Here is a 14,669-nt window from a genome sequence, read left to right on the forward strand (position 1 = left end):
TGAAATGTACATACGATAAAAGTAACAATAAATAAAATATCGAGCTGTGGTATATTATATATTATTTTCGATAGCTATTCTATTTCAGTAACGGTACACGTGTATATTTTACATTTTTACAGGATTCTAAGCGTAGTTTAAATTGAATTTTTATACCGTTGTACGAACAAATGTTGGAAAATGGATATAAAAATTTGCATCTCACGAAGAATTTCAATGCACAAATTTTGTTTTCGTCGTCGAAACATTTTTACGTCAAACTTTACCCAACCAGCTTCGAAAAGATCTCTTTATCAGTTAGTCCAAGGTACAAGCAAGATCCTTGTTGATACACTTCACATTTCGTAGCAATTATTATCGCGTCGTCCGATCTTCCCCGAGCGAGGAAGTATATCATACTTCACAACGAAACTTTTACTCCACTCTTCATGGAAGTACACCATAAATCTAACCACTTTCCCGATACAGGAGCTCTCTAAAACAGTGATGGCAAACAAGTTCTAGGAAACTTAGACCGGTGGAAAAACTGATCGATTAGCTCGTCCAGTTTATAGCGGCGATCTAAGATTCTCCGATATAAACTATTTCACGAAAGGAATGTTGCTCGACACCGTAACGTTTGCGTTTCAAAGCTTCGATTAATTAACTCGTTCCTAATGTTACGGTAATTATACCTTTTTACAAAGTAGCAGAGCTTTCAAACATTCCTTTCAGGGGATCGAAATTATTCCGATATCAATCGTCCAACAGTTAGATAACTATAAAGATAGTTATGAAGATAGTTTCATTGATATTCTAAAGAAACTATAAAGACAATTCCATAGATATTTCAAAGTAACTATAGAGATAGTTTCATTGATAGTCGAAAGAAACTATAAAGATAATTTCATTGATATTCTAAAGGAACTATAAAGAGAGTTTCATTTATAGTCTACAGAAAGTTTAAAGATAGTTGCATTGATATTCTAAAGAAACTATAAAGACAGTTTCATTGATATTTCACAGTAACTATAAAGATAGTTTCATTGATATTTCACAGTAACTATAAAGATAGTTTCATTGATAGTCTAAAGGAACTATAAAGACAGTTTCATTAATATTTCAAAGTACCTATAAAAATAGTTTCATTGATATTCTAAAGGAACTATAAAAATAATTTCATTGATATTCCGAATACACTTTACAGCATAGTTGAGTTTATTCTTTAAATAAAAATTGACGTTAAAATCTGTAATAAATTTTCCCAGTTTTCGAAACCATGGATCGATGAATTTCTCTAATAATCGTGTTGCCGATCATTCGAGATGTATGGCTCACCGGAAATTAGTAACTTATTTTCATCGGTTCTAACGTAATCATCGAACATCGGAAAAGGTATTTTCATCCTTCTCCTTAATGCATTCATGGCCTTGCATCCGGGAGAACCATTCCTGGAAATAAATTTTCCTCGGCAACTCTGCCGACTCCGAATCAAAGACAGACTGAAAAATTCTAATGTACAACTTTTCTTTCTTGGTTTATAAGAATTCTATTTTATTTCAAATTAAATCAATACACTCGATTGAACACTTCTGGTCCGAATTTTGTATTTATTTCCTTATCTGTAAAAATGTAAATTCTTTATCAAAGTAGTTTTCTTTCTCCTCATTCTCCTAGACCGAAGAAGACTAAAATTTATGAAAATATATTTTTTTCCTTTTATTTTCTAACTATCGAGTTCCTTAAAAAATAATTTTTTATCGATTTTTCATTTTCGGGTCAGTATTCCTTTCTCTCGAATGAAAGGGGAAACTTTCTTTAACTTAAGAATTCTTAACCTAAGAATTATTTAAAAGATCTACCCAACTCTCTTCCGCCATTTTAAGGGGGCAATTCTTCATCCAATATCGAGTTGGTAGACTATCTTTAGTCGAGTTTAAAACACAAGTAATTTGTCTTCATTTGTTTCCTGATTCCATATCCAAAAGAACCTCCTGCACCATCCCTAATAAGAAACACCCTTGTACAATCTCCAAGAAAACTGTATCCAAAAGAAACACCCCTGCACAGCATCCAAAAACAAACATTCCAGCTCAGTCTTTTACACAGTCCCTAAAATGTATCATCCTCTTGCAAAACTAACCTCCTAACAGTAGCACCTTTTCCCCATCTCCAAGAAAAGACACCTTGACCCATGAAGAAACACCTTCGTCCAGTCTCTAAAAAAAGACTCTTCCACTCTCCGTGGAAAAAAAACAATTCAATGTCAAATATTAAAAAAGAAAGTACTCTTACACAGTCCCCAAAATGTATCATCCTCTTGCAACACTAACCTCCTAACAGTAGCACCTTTTCCTCATCTCCAAGAAGAGACACCTTGACCCATGAAGAAACACCCTCTTTCAGTCCCCCAAAAAAAGAAACTCTTACGTTCTCCACCAATAAAAAAACACCCTCCCATAAACCCTCGAAAAAAAAAATTCCCTCCCACAGTCTCTCTCGAAGAAAGCCCCCAGATATCCGTCTCTCTGTAAGATCCCCTAAATAGCCTCGCGAAGGCAGCAGCGATCCCGATCTTCGTTTGTCGTAGCCAGAGTCGAAAGTTCGGAAATTTTCCTATCGGTATCGGGAAGCGTCGCGACGCTGCCGCGGCTCCTAGGGACACGTGCACGGAGTAAGTCGAGCACTTGTACCGATGGTCCGATCGCAATCTCTCTGATGATACCGGTACACCGCATCCCGGTACGTGTTTGTCGGAAATTCTCGATTACGCGAAGGAAGAGGGCCGGTTTATTACGAGCACGTGGGAGGACTCGGCGTGGCACGTAACACGGTAGGTAGGTAGGTAGGTAGGTAATACGTGTACCGTGCCGGGATCCCGGTGGTTACGGTGTCGCCGGGAACACCATAAGATAGGGTCTCATTATTGTACCTACGCCCGTTCCTAAATTGCCGCCCTAGGCTGGGGTTACCGTCGCGGCGGCGAACACTCGGCCTCCAGCGCGACTAAACCGTTGGACCAATTAACTTTCAATTAGAGAACAGAGATAACTCTTATCGCGTCCGCGAGGGCGGATTTTATGGGCCCTTCTTTAACCCCCGGCCGACGTTTATGCCCGCGCTGATACATGGTCCTCGGAAGGGTTAGATAGCGATCGCTATATACATAAAAGTGATATTATCCGATTCAAGAAGCGACCGGTTACGCGACTCTGGACGCCATCGTTCAATAGACCCGAACCACCGGGGATGAGGAAGCAGATGCGGAGGGATGGTGGACGAAAGTTTAACCCACTCCTCGACACGTTCGATCGTCGCCCAAAGGGTGGTGCTGGGACATTGTAGTTTTGTGGTTAGTTGAGTTCTTCTTAAAAGTGTAGATGTGCTGCATCTTGGACGTAGATCCTATATCAGCTTACCTACTTTTTGCCAGGTGATTAGGCTTCTGATGAGAAAATAAATACAGAGAGGTGGTACATGAAAGTTTAACCCACTCCTCGACATGTTCGACCGTCGCCAAAAGGGTAGTATTGGGGCATTGTAGTTTTGTAATTAGTCCAGTTCTTCTTAAAGATGTAGATATGCTACATCTTGGATGTAAATCCTATATCAGCTTGTCTACTTTTTGCCAGGTGGCTTCTGATGAGGAAGTAGATGTGAAGAAGTAGTGGACGAAAGTTTAACCCACTCCTCAACACGTTCAATCTTTGCCTAGACATCAGTGCTGGGACATTGTAGTTTTGTAATTAGTTCAGTCCTTCTTAAAAGTATAAATCTGCTTGTCTACTTTCTGCTAGGTAGTTGTGCTCCAAATTATAAAGCAAGCACATACAAAGATTAGAATAATAATTAATATAATCTTTCCGTATTCACATCATCGAGAAGGATAGGCATATCGTCGTCATAGTCCACTGTTAAGGATTTTACTGTTCCGAACTGTCGTCCTGGACAGACTTCCACTCTGTCCCATTTGGTGTACAACTCATCAAGCCATAATGCCTCGATTGCCGACTGGGGTAAAGCAAGTGGTTCTGGGACACGTGACTTCTGTGCAATTCGGTTTGGGACGACTCGCTTTCGATGCTCGAGCTGCTCTCTCGGTGCGATCGCTTCCCGCTGAATAGCTTTATCGAACTTAGGAGGAACGATCGGAGAAGCTGCAACGAAATTCTGCTTGGCGCGTCTTCGAAGTATTTTTGAAAGTCCATTGTTTTTTCGCGCGTGGTTATGGTCAAGATATTCATTTCTGGGAAACGATAGAGAAGAGAAACTTTGAAGAAAATTTCTTGCGATTTTAATATTAAATATCGAACTGAATTGTTGGGCCTGGAATTGTCAAAGTTCGAGGAATACTTGTTGGATTGCAACGAATTCCTCATTGCATCTTCGAGGAATTTTTGAGAGTCGTGCATTAGTATAGTCGAGGTATTAATTTTTGAGAATAGAGATCGATCGAGATTGAATTGCACTTGCAAGAATGTAAACTTTGAATACAATTCTATGCAATTCTATGTAATTCCAATATTAAATAAGAAGTTCGAAGAATACTGGTTACGAAGTTGCAATGAATTCCTCATTGCATTTGCGAGGAATTTTTGAGAGATTATTGTTATCGTGTTCAATCTTTATCGTTTTTCGGAAATTAGAAACGATAACTCGATTATATGCATTATTCTCGAAAGTTCACCGAAAATCGTTGCAATTCTACAAGAAATATTTCTCAAACTCAATAGTCCCTGATCTAATATTCATCGCTTCGATGTACTTCGATATTGAAATTGCATAGAATTTTATCCGATAAAATACACTCGCACGAGACCGTGTTACAACCTGCACCGGTGAATTAATAAAAATGGAATAGAAATGGTAGCCAATTTTGAAAAACAGCCTTTTCGAATCGTTCCTGTACCTCAATTTCGAATCGTACCGTTACATCTATACACTGCGCAACGTACAATTTACACCTATATCTATGTACACCACAACGTACAATTTACAGGGTGGAGTATCTCACGACGAACCGAAGGTATCGAAAATACCTTTTTAAAAGAAAGAATTTTCTACAAAGGGGACCATTACGCGCTATAAATAATTTTTCGACGTACATCGACAATGTAGCGTAAAAACATTTATTCGACACCTTAAATTACTCGCGAATTCCATCGCGTTGATGTGTACAGCACGATGTACACCTACAGGGTGTCTACTTTTTCTCGATACGGTGGACAGTAAGGTATCGTATATAAATTTTTTTAAAAAATTATTCGTCACGAAATGAGATCATTGTAGACTTTAAATATACTCCCAAAAATATTTTCCCAATATCGTGACAAAATTATTTCCTCCAAACTGGATCGTTACACCCTACACATAACATTCATCAATATTCCCAAATACATTTACTCAGGATCCAAAAAAAATTATTTCCTCCAAACCGCGTCATTACAACCCATAATTAACATTTCCATCAAAAAATGTTCCCAAAAACATTTACTCAACACCGTAAGAAAATTATTTCCTCCAATCGGAGTCATTATAACCCACAAATATCTCTACTCCTCCCCGTACCAAAAAAATATTCCCAAAAACATTTACCCAACGACATAAAAACCTTATTTCCTCCAATCAGAGTCATTGTAACCTACAAATATCTCTACCCCTCCCCGTACCAAAAAATATTCCCAAAAACATTTCCCCGCCGCCATAAAAAAACTTATTTCCTCCAATCGGGGTCATTACACCCAGCACATAACATTTCCAGCCATCCCGAGTTTCCTAAACCCCGGTTCCCAAGAAAATTTTTTCAATACCGTAAATCGTTCGCGAGATATTCCCCGGTGTAGCCGTGGCACGCACACGCGCAACGTACGATTTACGCCGATCCGCCTCGTGGTACCAGAACGGAATATATATTTCCAGGAAGCCCGGTATTCCGCGAAAGAAACAACAATTCTCCGTGGTCGGAGCCGTGAAAACGATTCGCAGCGGCGCTGATCGTTAACCGGCGCGATTAATTGACCCCGACTGGCCACGTAGGCGAACGAGAATTTAGAAAGCCGCGCCGCGCCACGCCGCTGCGTGCGCACACCGCGCCGCGCAGCGGCGTTCCCTGGAACCCGTTTCTTCCCGTGGTTCGTCGAAACAGCCCCTGTTCGGCGATTGCGCGCGCATACCGATTAACGCGGGCCGGTCTCGGGGCCCGGCTGGGCCCGGCCCGGCCCGACTCGCCGCGACGCTTAGAAATCGTTCGGTTTCGCCTCGTTACCGATCGGTGGACAACGTCCGCCGCGAAACGTATTGTCCGTCGACGCGTAAACACGGCAGCCCGGTCACCGACGAAGCGGCTCAACGTACACGGCTACATCCATATGTATGATTATGAGGACGTTAGGAGTTATCACCGAACGGAGGAGAGAGGACTCGGTCGGGAGAACGAGCCCGCAGCTACGCCACGTGTTTAAGCATTACGCTCACGTGCAACGATACAATAAGGAATCCTTCGTATCGGGGGATGCATGCTAAGTATCAGCTCGCTCGTTGCACCCAAGCAACGACGACGCTGCTGCCCGCGTCGCTCTTCGCCACGATTCTTTTCTCGTGCCCGCACGGTAGCCGCTGTTTCCTCGACGACGACTTCTGCCAGCCCGATCGTTCGATGAATTCACGCCCCGGTTGGTTAACCCCGACGCAAAGACGACGATGTCCTCCCAGAGAGACACTCGACCGTGCCCACGAATCTTTCGCGCGAGCGCGATCCCACCGATGCGTAATCTACCGAACGACGACCGTTCGGTGGCTTTTGTCATGTAGATTGATCGTGTTCCGGGAAACGCGACACACGCGGGTTAGACGAAGGACGACTACGGTCACGAAGTCGAAGAGATTCTCGAGGACGACACAGGTGGACCACTGGTGCTGGGATTTTTACGTCTTTCGTACGGGTGAGGTACTCTTGAAGAGGGGTCTTGGGAATTTGGACTTCTTTCTGGTGTATGTCCAATCGAATTAGAAACGCGATAAAGTGTAGAAAGATGTAGTTGGAAGCGTTCTTTGAGGACTTTTACGGTGAAATATTGTTGAAGATGGTATACAGAGGGTATTGATCAATGTTGAGAATGTGGACTCTTTGATGCATATCCAACCGAACTGTTAGTAAGAGTAATGAGTGTAGCAGAGAAGGCTTCTGATGAAGTTGGAAGTGTTCCTTGAGTATATAGAGGGTCTATAGAGGTCTATAGAGGGTATTGATCAAGGTTGAGAAGGTGGACTCTTTGTTGCATATCCAACTGAATGAGAAACAGGTGAAGTAAAGAAAGCTTCTTTATGTAAATACTTAAAAGTATTCTTTGAGTACTTTCACGATAAAACACTGTTAAAGGTGGTCTATGGAGGGTATTGATCAACGTTGAGAATGTAGACTTTTTAATGCATATTCAACTGAACTATAATTGAGAAATAGGTGAAGTAAAGAAAGCTTCTTTATATACTCAAAAGTATTTTTTGAGGACTTTCACACTGTTGAAGGTGATCTATGGAGAGTATTTTAATGTATATCCAACTGAACTATAAATAAGAAACAGGTGAAGTACAGAATGCTTCTGATATCGTATACTTCAAAGTATTCTTTGAGGACTTTTACACTCTTGAAGAGTATTGATCAAAGTTGAGAACGTGGACTTATATCCAACTGAACTATAGGTGAGAAACATGTGAAGCAGAGGAGACTTCTGATGTATTTGGAAGTATTCCTTGAGGATTTTCGTGGCGAGATACTTTTGAAAGTCGTCAGTGAGAATTTAGACTCCCTTCTAGTGCATGCCACTGAAAGCAAGGAAGCTCAGTGCGTAGATAAAACGAAAAAGGCTTCTTACTTCGTTGTGGGTACTCTTTCGGATTATTCTTTTCAATTCCTAGTTCGTAGATCTAGTCGTTGTTCATAAATCTGTCGCAGTTACTCCTGAGATACTGTGCACGTGCACCATTAGCTCGAAGACGACTTCAAGAAAGTCAAGATCGAGATTTTCTTCGCATTTTTAAAGAAAATCAAACTACCAACTTAAACAGTAGTTACGGAGCAATCGATAATCGTTAATAACCAAAATCGTCGCTAATAATAATCAAATCGAGAACAAAATAATACGAAAAAGTTACGTTAATTATTCGTTGATACTCGAGTGTCATCTCGATGCTGCATGGTATTTCTGGGACGTAATTTTAAACGAAAATGATGCAAAAAGGAAGGAACAATATTTGCAAAATTATACAAGAAACCAGAATGAAAAGTAAAATTTACATAAATGTAACACGATCGATGATGGTGATTCAAGAGTGATTCAAGAAAAGGAACGATGTGACAAAATAAGTTTAATAATGAAATCTGTATCGAGACAGATGCGAGGCTAATTGAGTTACGATAATAGCGCGAGTCGTACGATGAGAAAGAAACGAGGAAAAAAACAGAACCAATATATCTGTAATAACACGAAATATAAGTACTCGGGACCGGAGCAATGCAAATTATTCATACACCACAACATACGTGTCCTTACATTGTAGATGTCGCTTGTGTTGGCCTGTGCCGTACGCCATTCATCATTGTTCGGGGTACAGAATTTTAATCCAGTCTCATCCCATAATTCAGAAGAGTATGAATAATCTGCATTGCTTCAGTTCCAACTGCTTATACGTATTTCATTTTATTACACAGGTGTTACTTTTGTTTGGCCAAGGTTGTCTCGTGTACATAAAAAAACAAACGAAAAATACTTTTTAGGTTACGTTCGTAACAAAATTTCCCAAAACGAGCAACATTGTTCCAAATTCGATATTAGTTTCGAATTGTCTCTTTGAAAAGATAATTCGATTGTCCACACGAGTTGAATCTATCAAAATTGTCAACGTTGATCATTTTTTTATACTCAACGTGATAAAATTCCCAAATAATTATAATGTTCAGCACAAAACTGAAAATTTTAATTCGAAATCAATTGATCCTGATCTTTTCGAAAAATTCTAAATTTTGTCGATTAGCCAAAAAATTAAAAATCGCAAATTTTTTAATTGTCTACACAAATATTCAAAAATCATTCGCATCGATGTAACGATCATTAAAACACCCATGACTCGATACTCGAACACTCTCGAAAGACCGTCAACGCACGCGCTATAGCTCCGAGAAAAAAAAATTCAAAAACAAAATCCTCTACAAATGCTCCATCTTCTCTCACTATAGAATCGAGCAATAATACACACAAATTTATCTATTACTTCCATTATCCAAAACATGTGTCTATAATCGGAGCATATACCTCTGCACCACTTGCATTCGGTGCATCCTCGAGTAATCAACCAAACGAAAATAATTATAAATATGAATACCTACAGCTCCGAGAAAAAAATATTCAAAAACAAAATTCTCTAAAAATGCTCCATCTTCTCTCACTATAGAATCGAGCAATAATACACACAAATTTATCTATTACTTCCATTATCCAAAACATGTGTCTATAATCGGAGCATATACCTCTGCACCACTTGCACTCGGTGCATCCTCGAGTAATCAACCAAACGAAAATAATTATAAATATGAATACCTACAGCTCCGAGAAAAAAAAATTCAAAAACAAAATCCTCTAAAAATGCTCCATCTTCTCTCACTGTAGAATCGGTCAATAATCCACACAAATTTATCTATAACTTCCATTAGAAAGTCCATTGTCAACAATACACACAAATTTATCCATTACTTCCATTATCGACAATCCATGATCAATAATACACCCAAATGTATCTATTACTTCCATCATGGGAAACATGTGTCTATAATCTGCACCAGTTGCAGTCGGTGCATCGTCACGGGATCAACTAACCGGGAAAAAATTGCAAACGTTAATAACCAACGCGTGTAAACGAACGATTGATCCAGCTAAGTGGTTCGTCCCGCGCTGTCATTGTTCGATCGGTCGCGATCGTTGCCGGTCGTTCGCACGTATCGCGCACCTAATCAAAGAGGAATCATGGCGTCTGGCAAGGGCGTGGGTGCCTGCGTATTACGCGCGTATACACGTCCCCCCCTCCCCTCCCCTCACCTCCCCTCTCCCTCCACCGTTCGGCCCGATAGAAACGCAAAATAACGCGGCACGCGTTATTTTCACTCGTGTCCGACGCGGCTCCGCTCGCTGCTTGTGTCGCGTTTCGCGTCGATTTCTCGGCTATTTTATTACGTGCCGCGCATTCCCCCGTACGTAATTGCATAAAGACGCTGCGTGAGATAAATCGACGATCGATCGGCCGATTGAGTAACAGAAAAAGTCGCGGTCTATGAATAACCATGAGAGGACGGGCCCGATCGTCCACACTCGCTTTACAGGGGACTCGGGTAAACGGAAATAACAACCAATGTTATTTCTAGCGTTTGCCGCTGTCTTCCTGTTTTCTATTTGTCGGTCGCCACGTTCTCATGAATTCCTGGCCGGTCTCTATCGTCTCGGTGTATCGAAAGTGTGTACGATAGGGCCGAGTCGAATCGAGGACACTTTTGAAAAATAACCCGGCTCATGGCTGGAATACGGTCGTCGTTGCGGAATTGCGGATACCAAGGAACTGGCCCATTTCGAGCGGCGATAATGTGTGAACAGTCACGAAACGTGGTTTAATAATTTTTCGAATCGGGGGAAAGAAGGAGGAATATAGTATTCTTAATTCGACGATTAAACTTATTGACAATTCGCAGAATCATAGATGCCGAGTAACTGGCCCATTTGGGATAGTAAATTGTAAACAAAGTCCCAAAACGTGGTTCGGTCATTTTTCAAGTCGAGAGAAAGAAGGAAGAATTTTCTATTTTTAGTTTGATAATTAACCTTATTGACAACTGGCAGAATCAGGAATAGCAAGTAACTGGCCCATTTGAAGGAGCAAAGTATAAACAAAGTCCCAAAACCTGATTCGGTAATTTTTCAAGTCGAGAGAAAGAAGGAAGAACTTTCTGTTTTTAGTTCGATGATTAACCTTAGTAGCGATTTGCAGAATTATGGATACCAAGTAACAGGCCCATTTGGAGCAGTAAAGTATAAACAAAGTCCCAAAATCTGTTTCACTAATTCTTTAAGTCGAAAAAAACAATTTTCTTTTCCCAATCAACTGACAGTCCACTTCATCAGCAAGATGTGACGATTGTTGAACAATATCGCGATGTTTCGCAATATCGATACCGAAAGGTTAATCGGACATTCTTTCGTATTTGCACTAGATGTCCGTGTTCTATTGTTCTTGGAGCAAGATCGACACAACCCGGCGGTAAACCGTGACACCTGACAGCGGACATCGGAACGGCGTGTTCGCTTTCCATCTACGGAGCGTTTCGGAGTATGCAAATAGAACTCGTCACCAGAGCTCATGGAAAATGACGAGAAGTTCTTGACAAACGGATAATACATCCAACGACTCGTTTCGTTATTTTCGTAGATAATCCGGTATCGGAGAATACGAACCGAACACGACGCGAAGCTTTCGTGCAAACCGAAATACCCATCCGCCGTAGAGGTGGATCTCTCTCACTGCGAGAAAACGCGGCCACGTTACGCGCTGTATCGGACTACTTACCCCGAAAAAGGAAAACACAGTTCCGATAGTTGTACGAATCCAACGAAGGTACCGAGAATCCAACGAGAAAGATCTCTACACCGTTAGACTCCCCGATGTAAATCGATACAACGTCCCCGGGTTCCCGGTGTATCCGCAAATTCGATTATTCCCACATGCGTGGCACGAGGAGCGAAGAAGAAGGGAAGAAAAAAGAAAAAAAGAAAAAAAGTAAAAAGGGAAATCCAAAGTCCCGAGACCGACGGCCGCAACACCTTGGTGCGAAAGCAGAAAGCTCGGTCTCGTGCGGCGAGGGTTAAGAATCGGCGGTCGCGCACGTGGCTCGGTTACAGGCCACTTCCGGGGAACGTCGCCCTTGGCTCGCGACAAGGTAGCCTCTCCACGGCTCGTAGGTGTACGGATCGGAGCTCTTAACCACCCAGCAAGTGTGATTAGCGACGATGGGCGGAGCCTTGGGGGAGGCGATACGGGGTTAGAGGTACCGGGACGGTGTTGCGGCGGTCGGCTCGCGGGCCGTCTGTCCGTCAACGAAGGGTGCACCGTGACGCAAGCACCGGGAACGAGTGTGCGCGGTGTCGGTGGCTCGCTCGACGAGCAACGGGCGTTACCGTGTCGCGCGAGTGCCGTGCGCGATTGGCCGACACGGCGTGTCGTGGGCGGGGCCGTTACGCCCGCGACTCGGCGCACGCTCTCGCGCCCTCTTTCTCGCTCCTCTTCCCACCAGCGACGGTTGTCTCGCTTACCCCGACGGGGGCTCGCCGCCACGGCTCACGTTACAGACCCGGTACAGTCCGGTCTAGTCTGTCGTTCGGTCACGAACCGGCCGTTTAGCTGTCTGCCTGCGACCCCCGCGTCCGACGCGCACATCGCGGCCGCGTGATTCGAACGATCGAAGGGACCCCGTAACAGCTGGTCCACGCGATAGTCCGAGCCACGGAGTTGTTGACACGCACGTGCGCGCGCGTGAGCCACCACCGCTCTCTCCTCGATATATACGTAACACCGGAGGTGCTCCGTACCACCGCGCAAGGGGCGCGCGATCTCTCGTCCGTCTGTTCGTCCGTCCGTCCGTCCGTCCGTCCGGTTTTCAACGACCGCGCGTCTCCGTCGTGCGGAACCGGTAACAACGGGCCGATGTCGCGGTGCTACGTTCGTGACGCGTGTCGGGGACGAGTCGCGCGATGGACGATGACGAGCCGCGGAATATGACTGTTCCGCGGTTGTGTGCCGCCGGCTTGTTTCTTGGTGCGGAAAGGTGAACTCGTTGGTGGTGCACGGAACGATACGGCAGTGCGAGTGATCCACGAACGGAACAGGAGGAAGAAGAAAGGGTGGAGGAAAGAGGGAGTTAGAGAAAGAATTAGAGGAAAAAGGAGAGGGAAATGTTGCCGTATCAGGTGGCCATGGATTATGGGGGCTTTCAGCGACAAAGCCCGGTCGGGGTCGGTGTCGGTGTCGATGTCGGCGGACCCCATCAGGGGGCCGCTGGGGCGCTCAACATCAACCCCGCGTTCACGCACTCCTGGTTCGTACCGGCGGACCTCTGTGTCCCGTACAAACAGAGTCAGGGTCCTCTCCTCGAGCCAGGGCATGTTGTTTCTCTTATACTTATTTTTCTTATCTACCATTACCTACATTACGGCTTAGTAGTTACCATTTACTCGGACGTTACGATCTACCTAGCCCGTTCGGTGCGACACATTGCCACGAAGTCGGGGTCATCGGTTCCCCTAGACACTACGCGGGACCTAACCATCGCTCGGGATTTCCAATAAGCGTCAAACGCGCGCGTACACGCATTCCTTTGTCGCGACAACCCGCGAACATTTTCATCGTTGATTCCACTTTACGGTAATGCCGAAGCGCGCTTTCAAAGCTCGTTGGAAATCCTATCTTTGCGCGAGGTTACGATTTCTAACCTCAATCTGCTGTAAAAGACACTTTTACCTTTTCTTTTTTTTTTTTTTTCTTTGGAGGGGGTAAACGAAAGGGTGACAACGAGACGTTCCGTAACGTCACCGGTACCCATCGTGATAGAGTTGCAACGAATGGAGGGGAAACGCTGTCTTTGATTTGTCGCCGCGCGAGTGCTGACAGCGTTCAGGTTCCAACACGGGGCTGAAACGCAACAGCACGGATCGCGATGGACGAACCCTTTCGTGTCGCCGGCGGTGATCTCTCGTTCGACTCGAACGATCGCGATCGGTCGGGAGATTCGTAACAATCTTTTTCATGAAATTCAACTGACATCGTTTTGAACCAACAACGGGGCAGTCTCTTCTTTACGCGGATTGGAAAGTAACGTAAATAACGACCAATAAATCACCTACGAACGGGTCTTGAATCGGGGATCTGTTCGCGGATGTCAAATTATTTAGGATAATTCTCGGTTTTCACGAAACGATGGAAATGATCAATTTCGTTGTTTATTGTCAACGTTTATTCATCTTCTCGATCGTATTTATCTGGAGAAATTCTTGTTCTAGAATTAATACATTTCGAGCAAAAATATACTCAAATGATTTGTAAGCTATTGTACGTCTGTATAATTGTTCAATTTGGGTTTTTGTTGGGTTTAGGTGTTAATTGGGGAGTAAATGAAAGAACTTCGTTTCTCGACGGTTTATGTTTTTGAATTATATTTGAGTCATTTATACGTGTTATGTAAAGTCGAAGGTTTTGGAAATTTTGGTAAAAAAGGACGTCGCGGTTGATACTATTTACCAAAACGGTTGACGAATTATCGAATATTCATAAGATGAACTTTTCCAACGACGAAAATGGTGCGAAGCGCTCGAACAAAATATGTCGTACGGAACGGTTTCCATAGCTTTCTAGCCGCGTCTTAAATAAATAATCTCGCGAAAGTTCTGGACTGAATTACCGTCAATGGTCCGTAATATTTCATCAGGGTCGTAAATATCGCGTACGATCATATTTCACGAGGACTTGAAATATTTGCATAACATCGTCCCTGGAAAGAAATATTCATTTCTGCGGACCGATAGTCTTCGTCTACTGTACTAAAGTGTTAAATACTTCGTATCGATTTGTGTAATTTGTGTACAAAATTGCGTACACAATTC

At 43.1% G+C, this 14,669-nt stretch overlaps 1 protein-coding gene and 1 long non-coding RNA gene across 9 annotated transcripts in view; one reads left to right on the plus strand and one right to left on the minus strand.

Annotated features, from left to right (window-relative positions):
- The window catches only part of LOC143143979 (protein trachealess-like), a 303,155-nt gene that overhangs the window by 227,779 nt on the left and 60,707 nt on the right, over positions 1–14,669 (plus strand). Inside the window, exon 1 of one of the 8 annotated variants that reach the window (XM_076305886.1) lies at positions 6,841–6,920. The exons of 5 other annotated variants lie outside the window; for them this stretch is intronic. Coding sequence is in view for 2 of the 3 variants with exons in the window: in XM_076305883.1 (XP_076161998.1) it covers positions 12,966–13,171 (206 nt within the window). In the remaining variant the exon portion in view is untranslated. Of the gene's footprint in view, positions 1–6,840; positions 6,921–12,409; positions 13,172–14,669 lie in introns of those variants that run through there. 2 more of the 8 variants (XM_076305884.1, XM_076305883.1) reach the window with 2 other exon arrangements.
- On the minus strand, positions 1,846–2,494 carry LOC143144891 (uncharacterized). Its single transcript, XR_012991552.1, has 2 exons — positions 2,123–2,494; positions 1,846–1,984 (listed from the first exon to the last, which is right to left on the minus strand). It is a non-coding gene; the product is annotated as an uncharacterized LOC143144891 (long non-coding RNA).

Source organism: Ptiloglossa arizonensis, chromosome 3 (assembly GCF_051014685.1).
Source record: "Ptiloglossa arizonensis isolate GNS036 chromosome 3, iyPtiAriz1_principal, whole genome shotgun sequence".
NCBI lineage: Eukaryota > Metazoa > Arthropoda > Insecta > Hymenoptera > Colletidae > Ptiloglossa > Ptiloglossa arizonensis.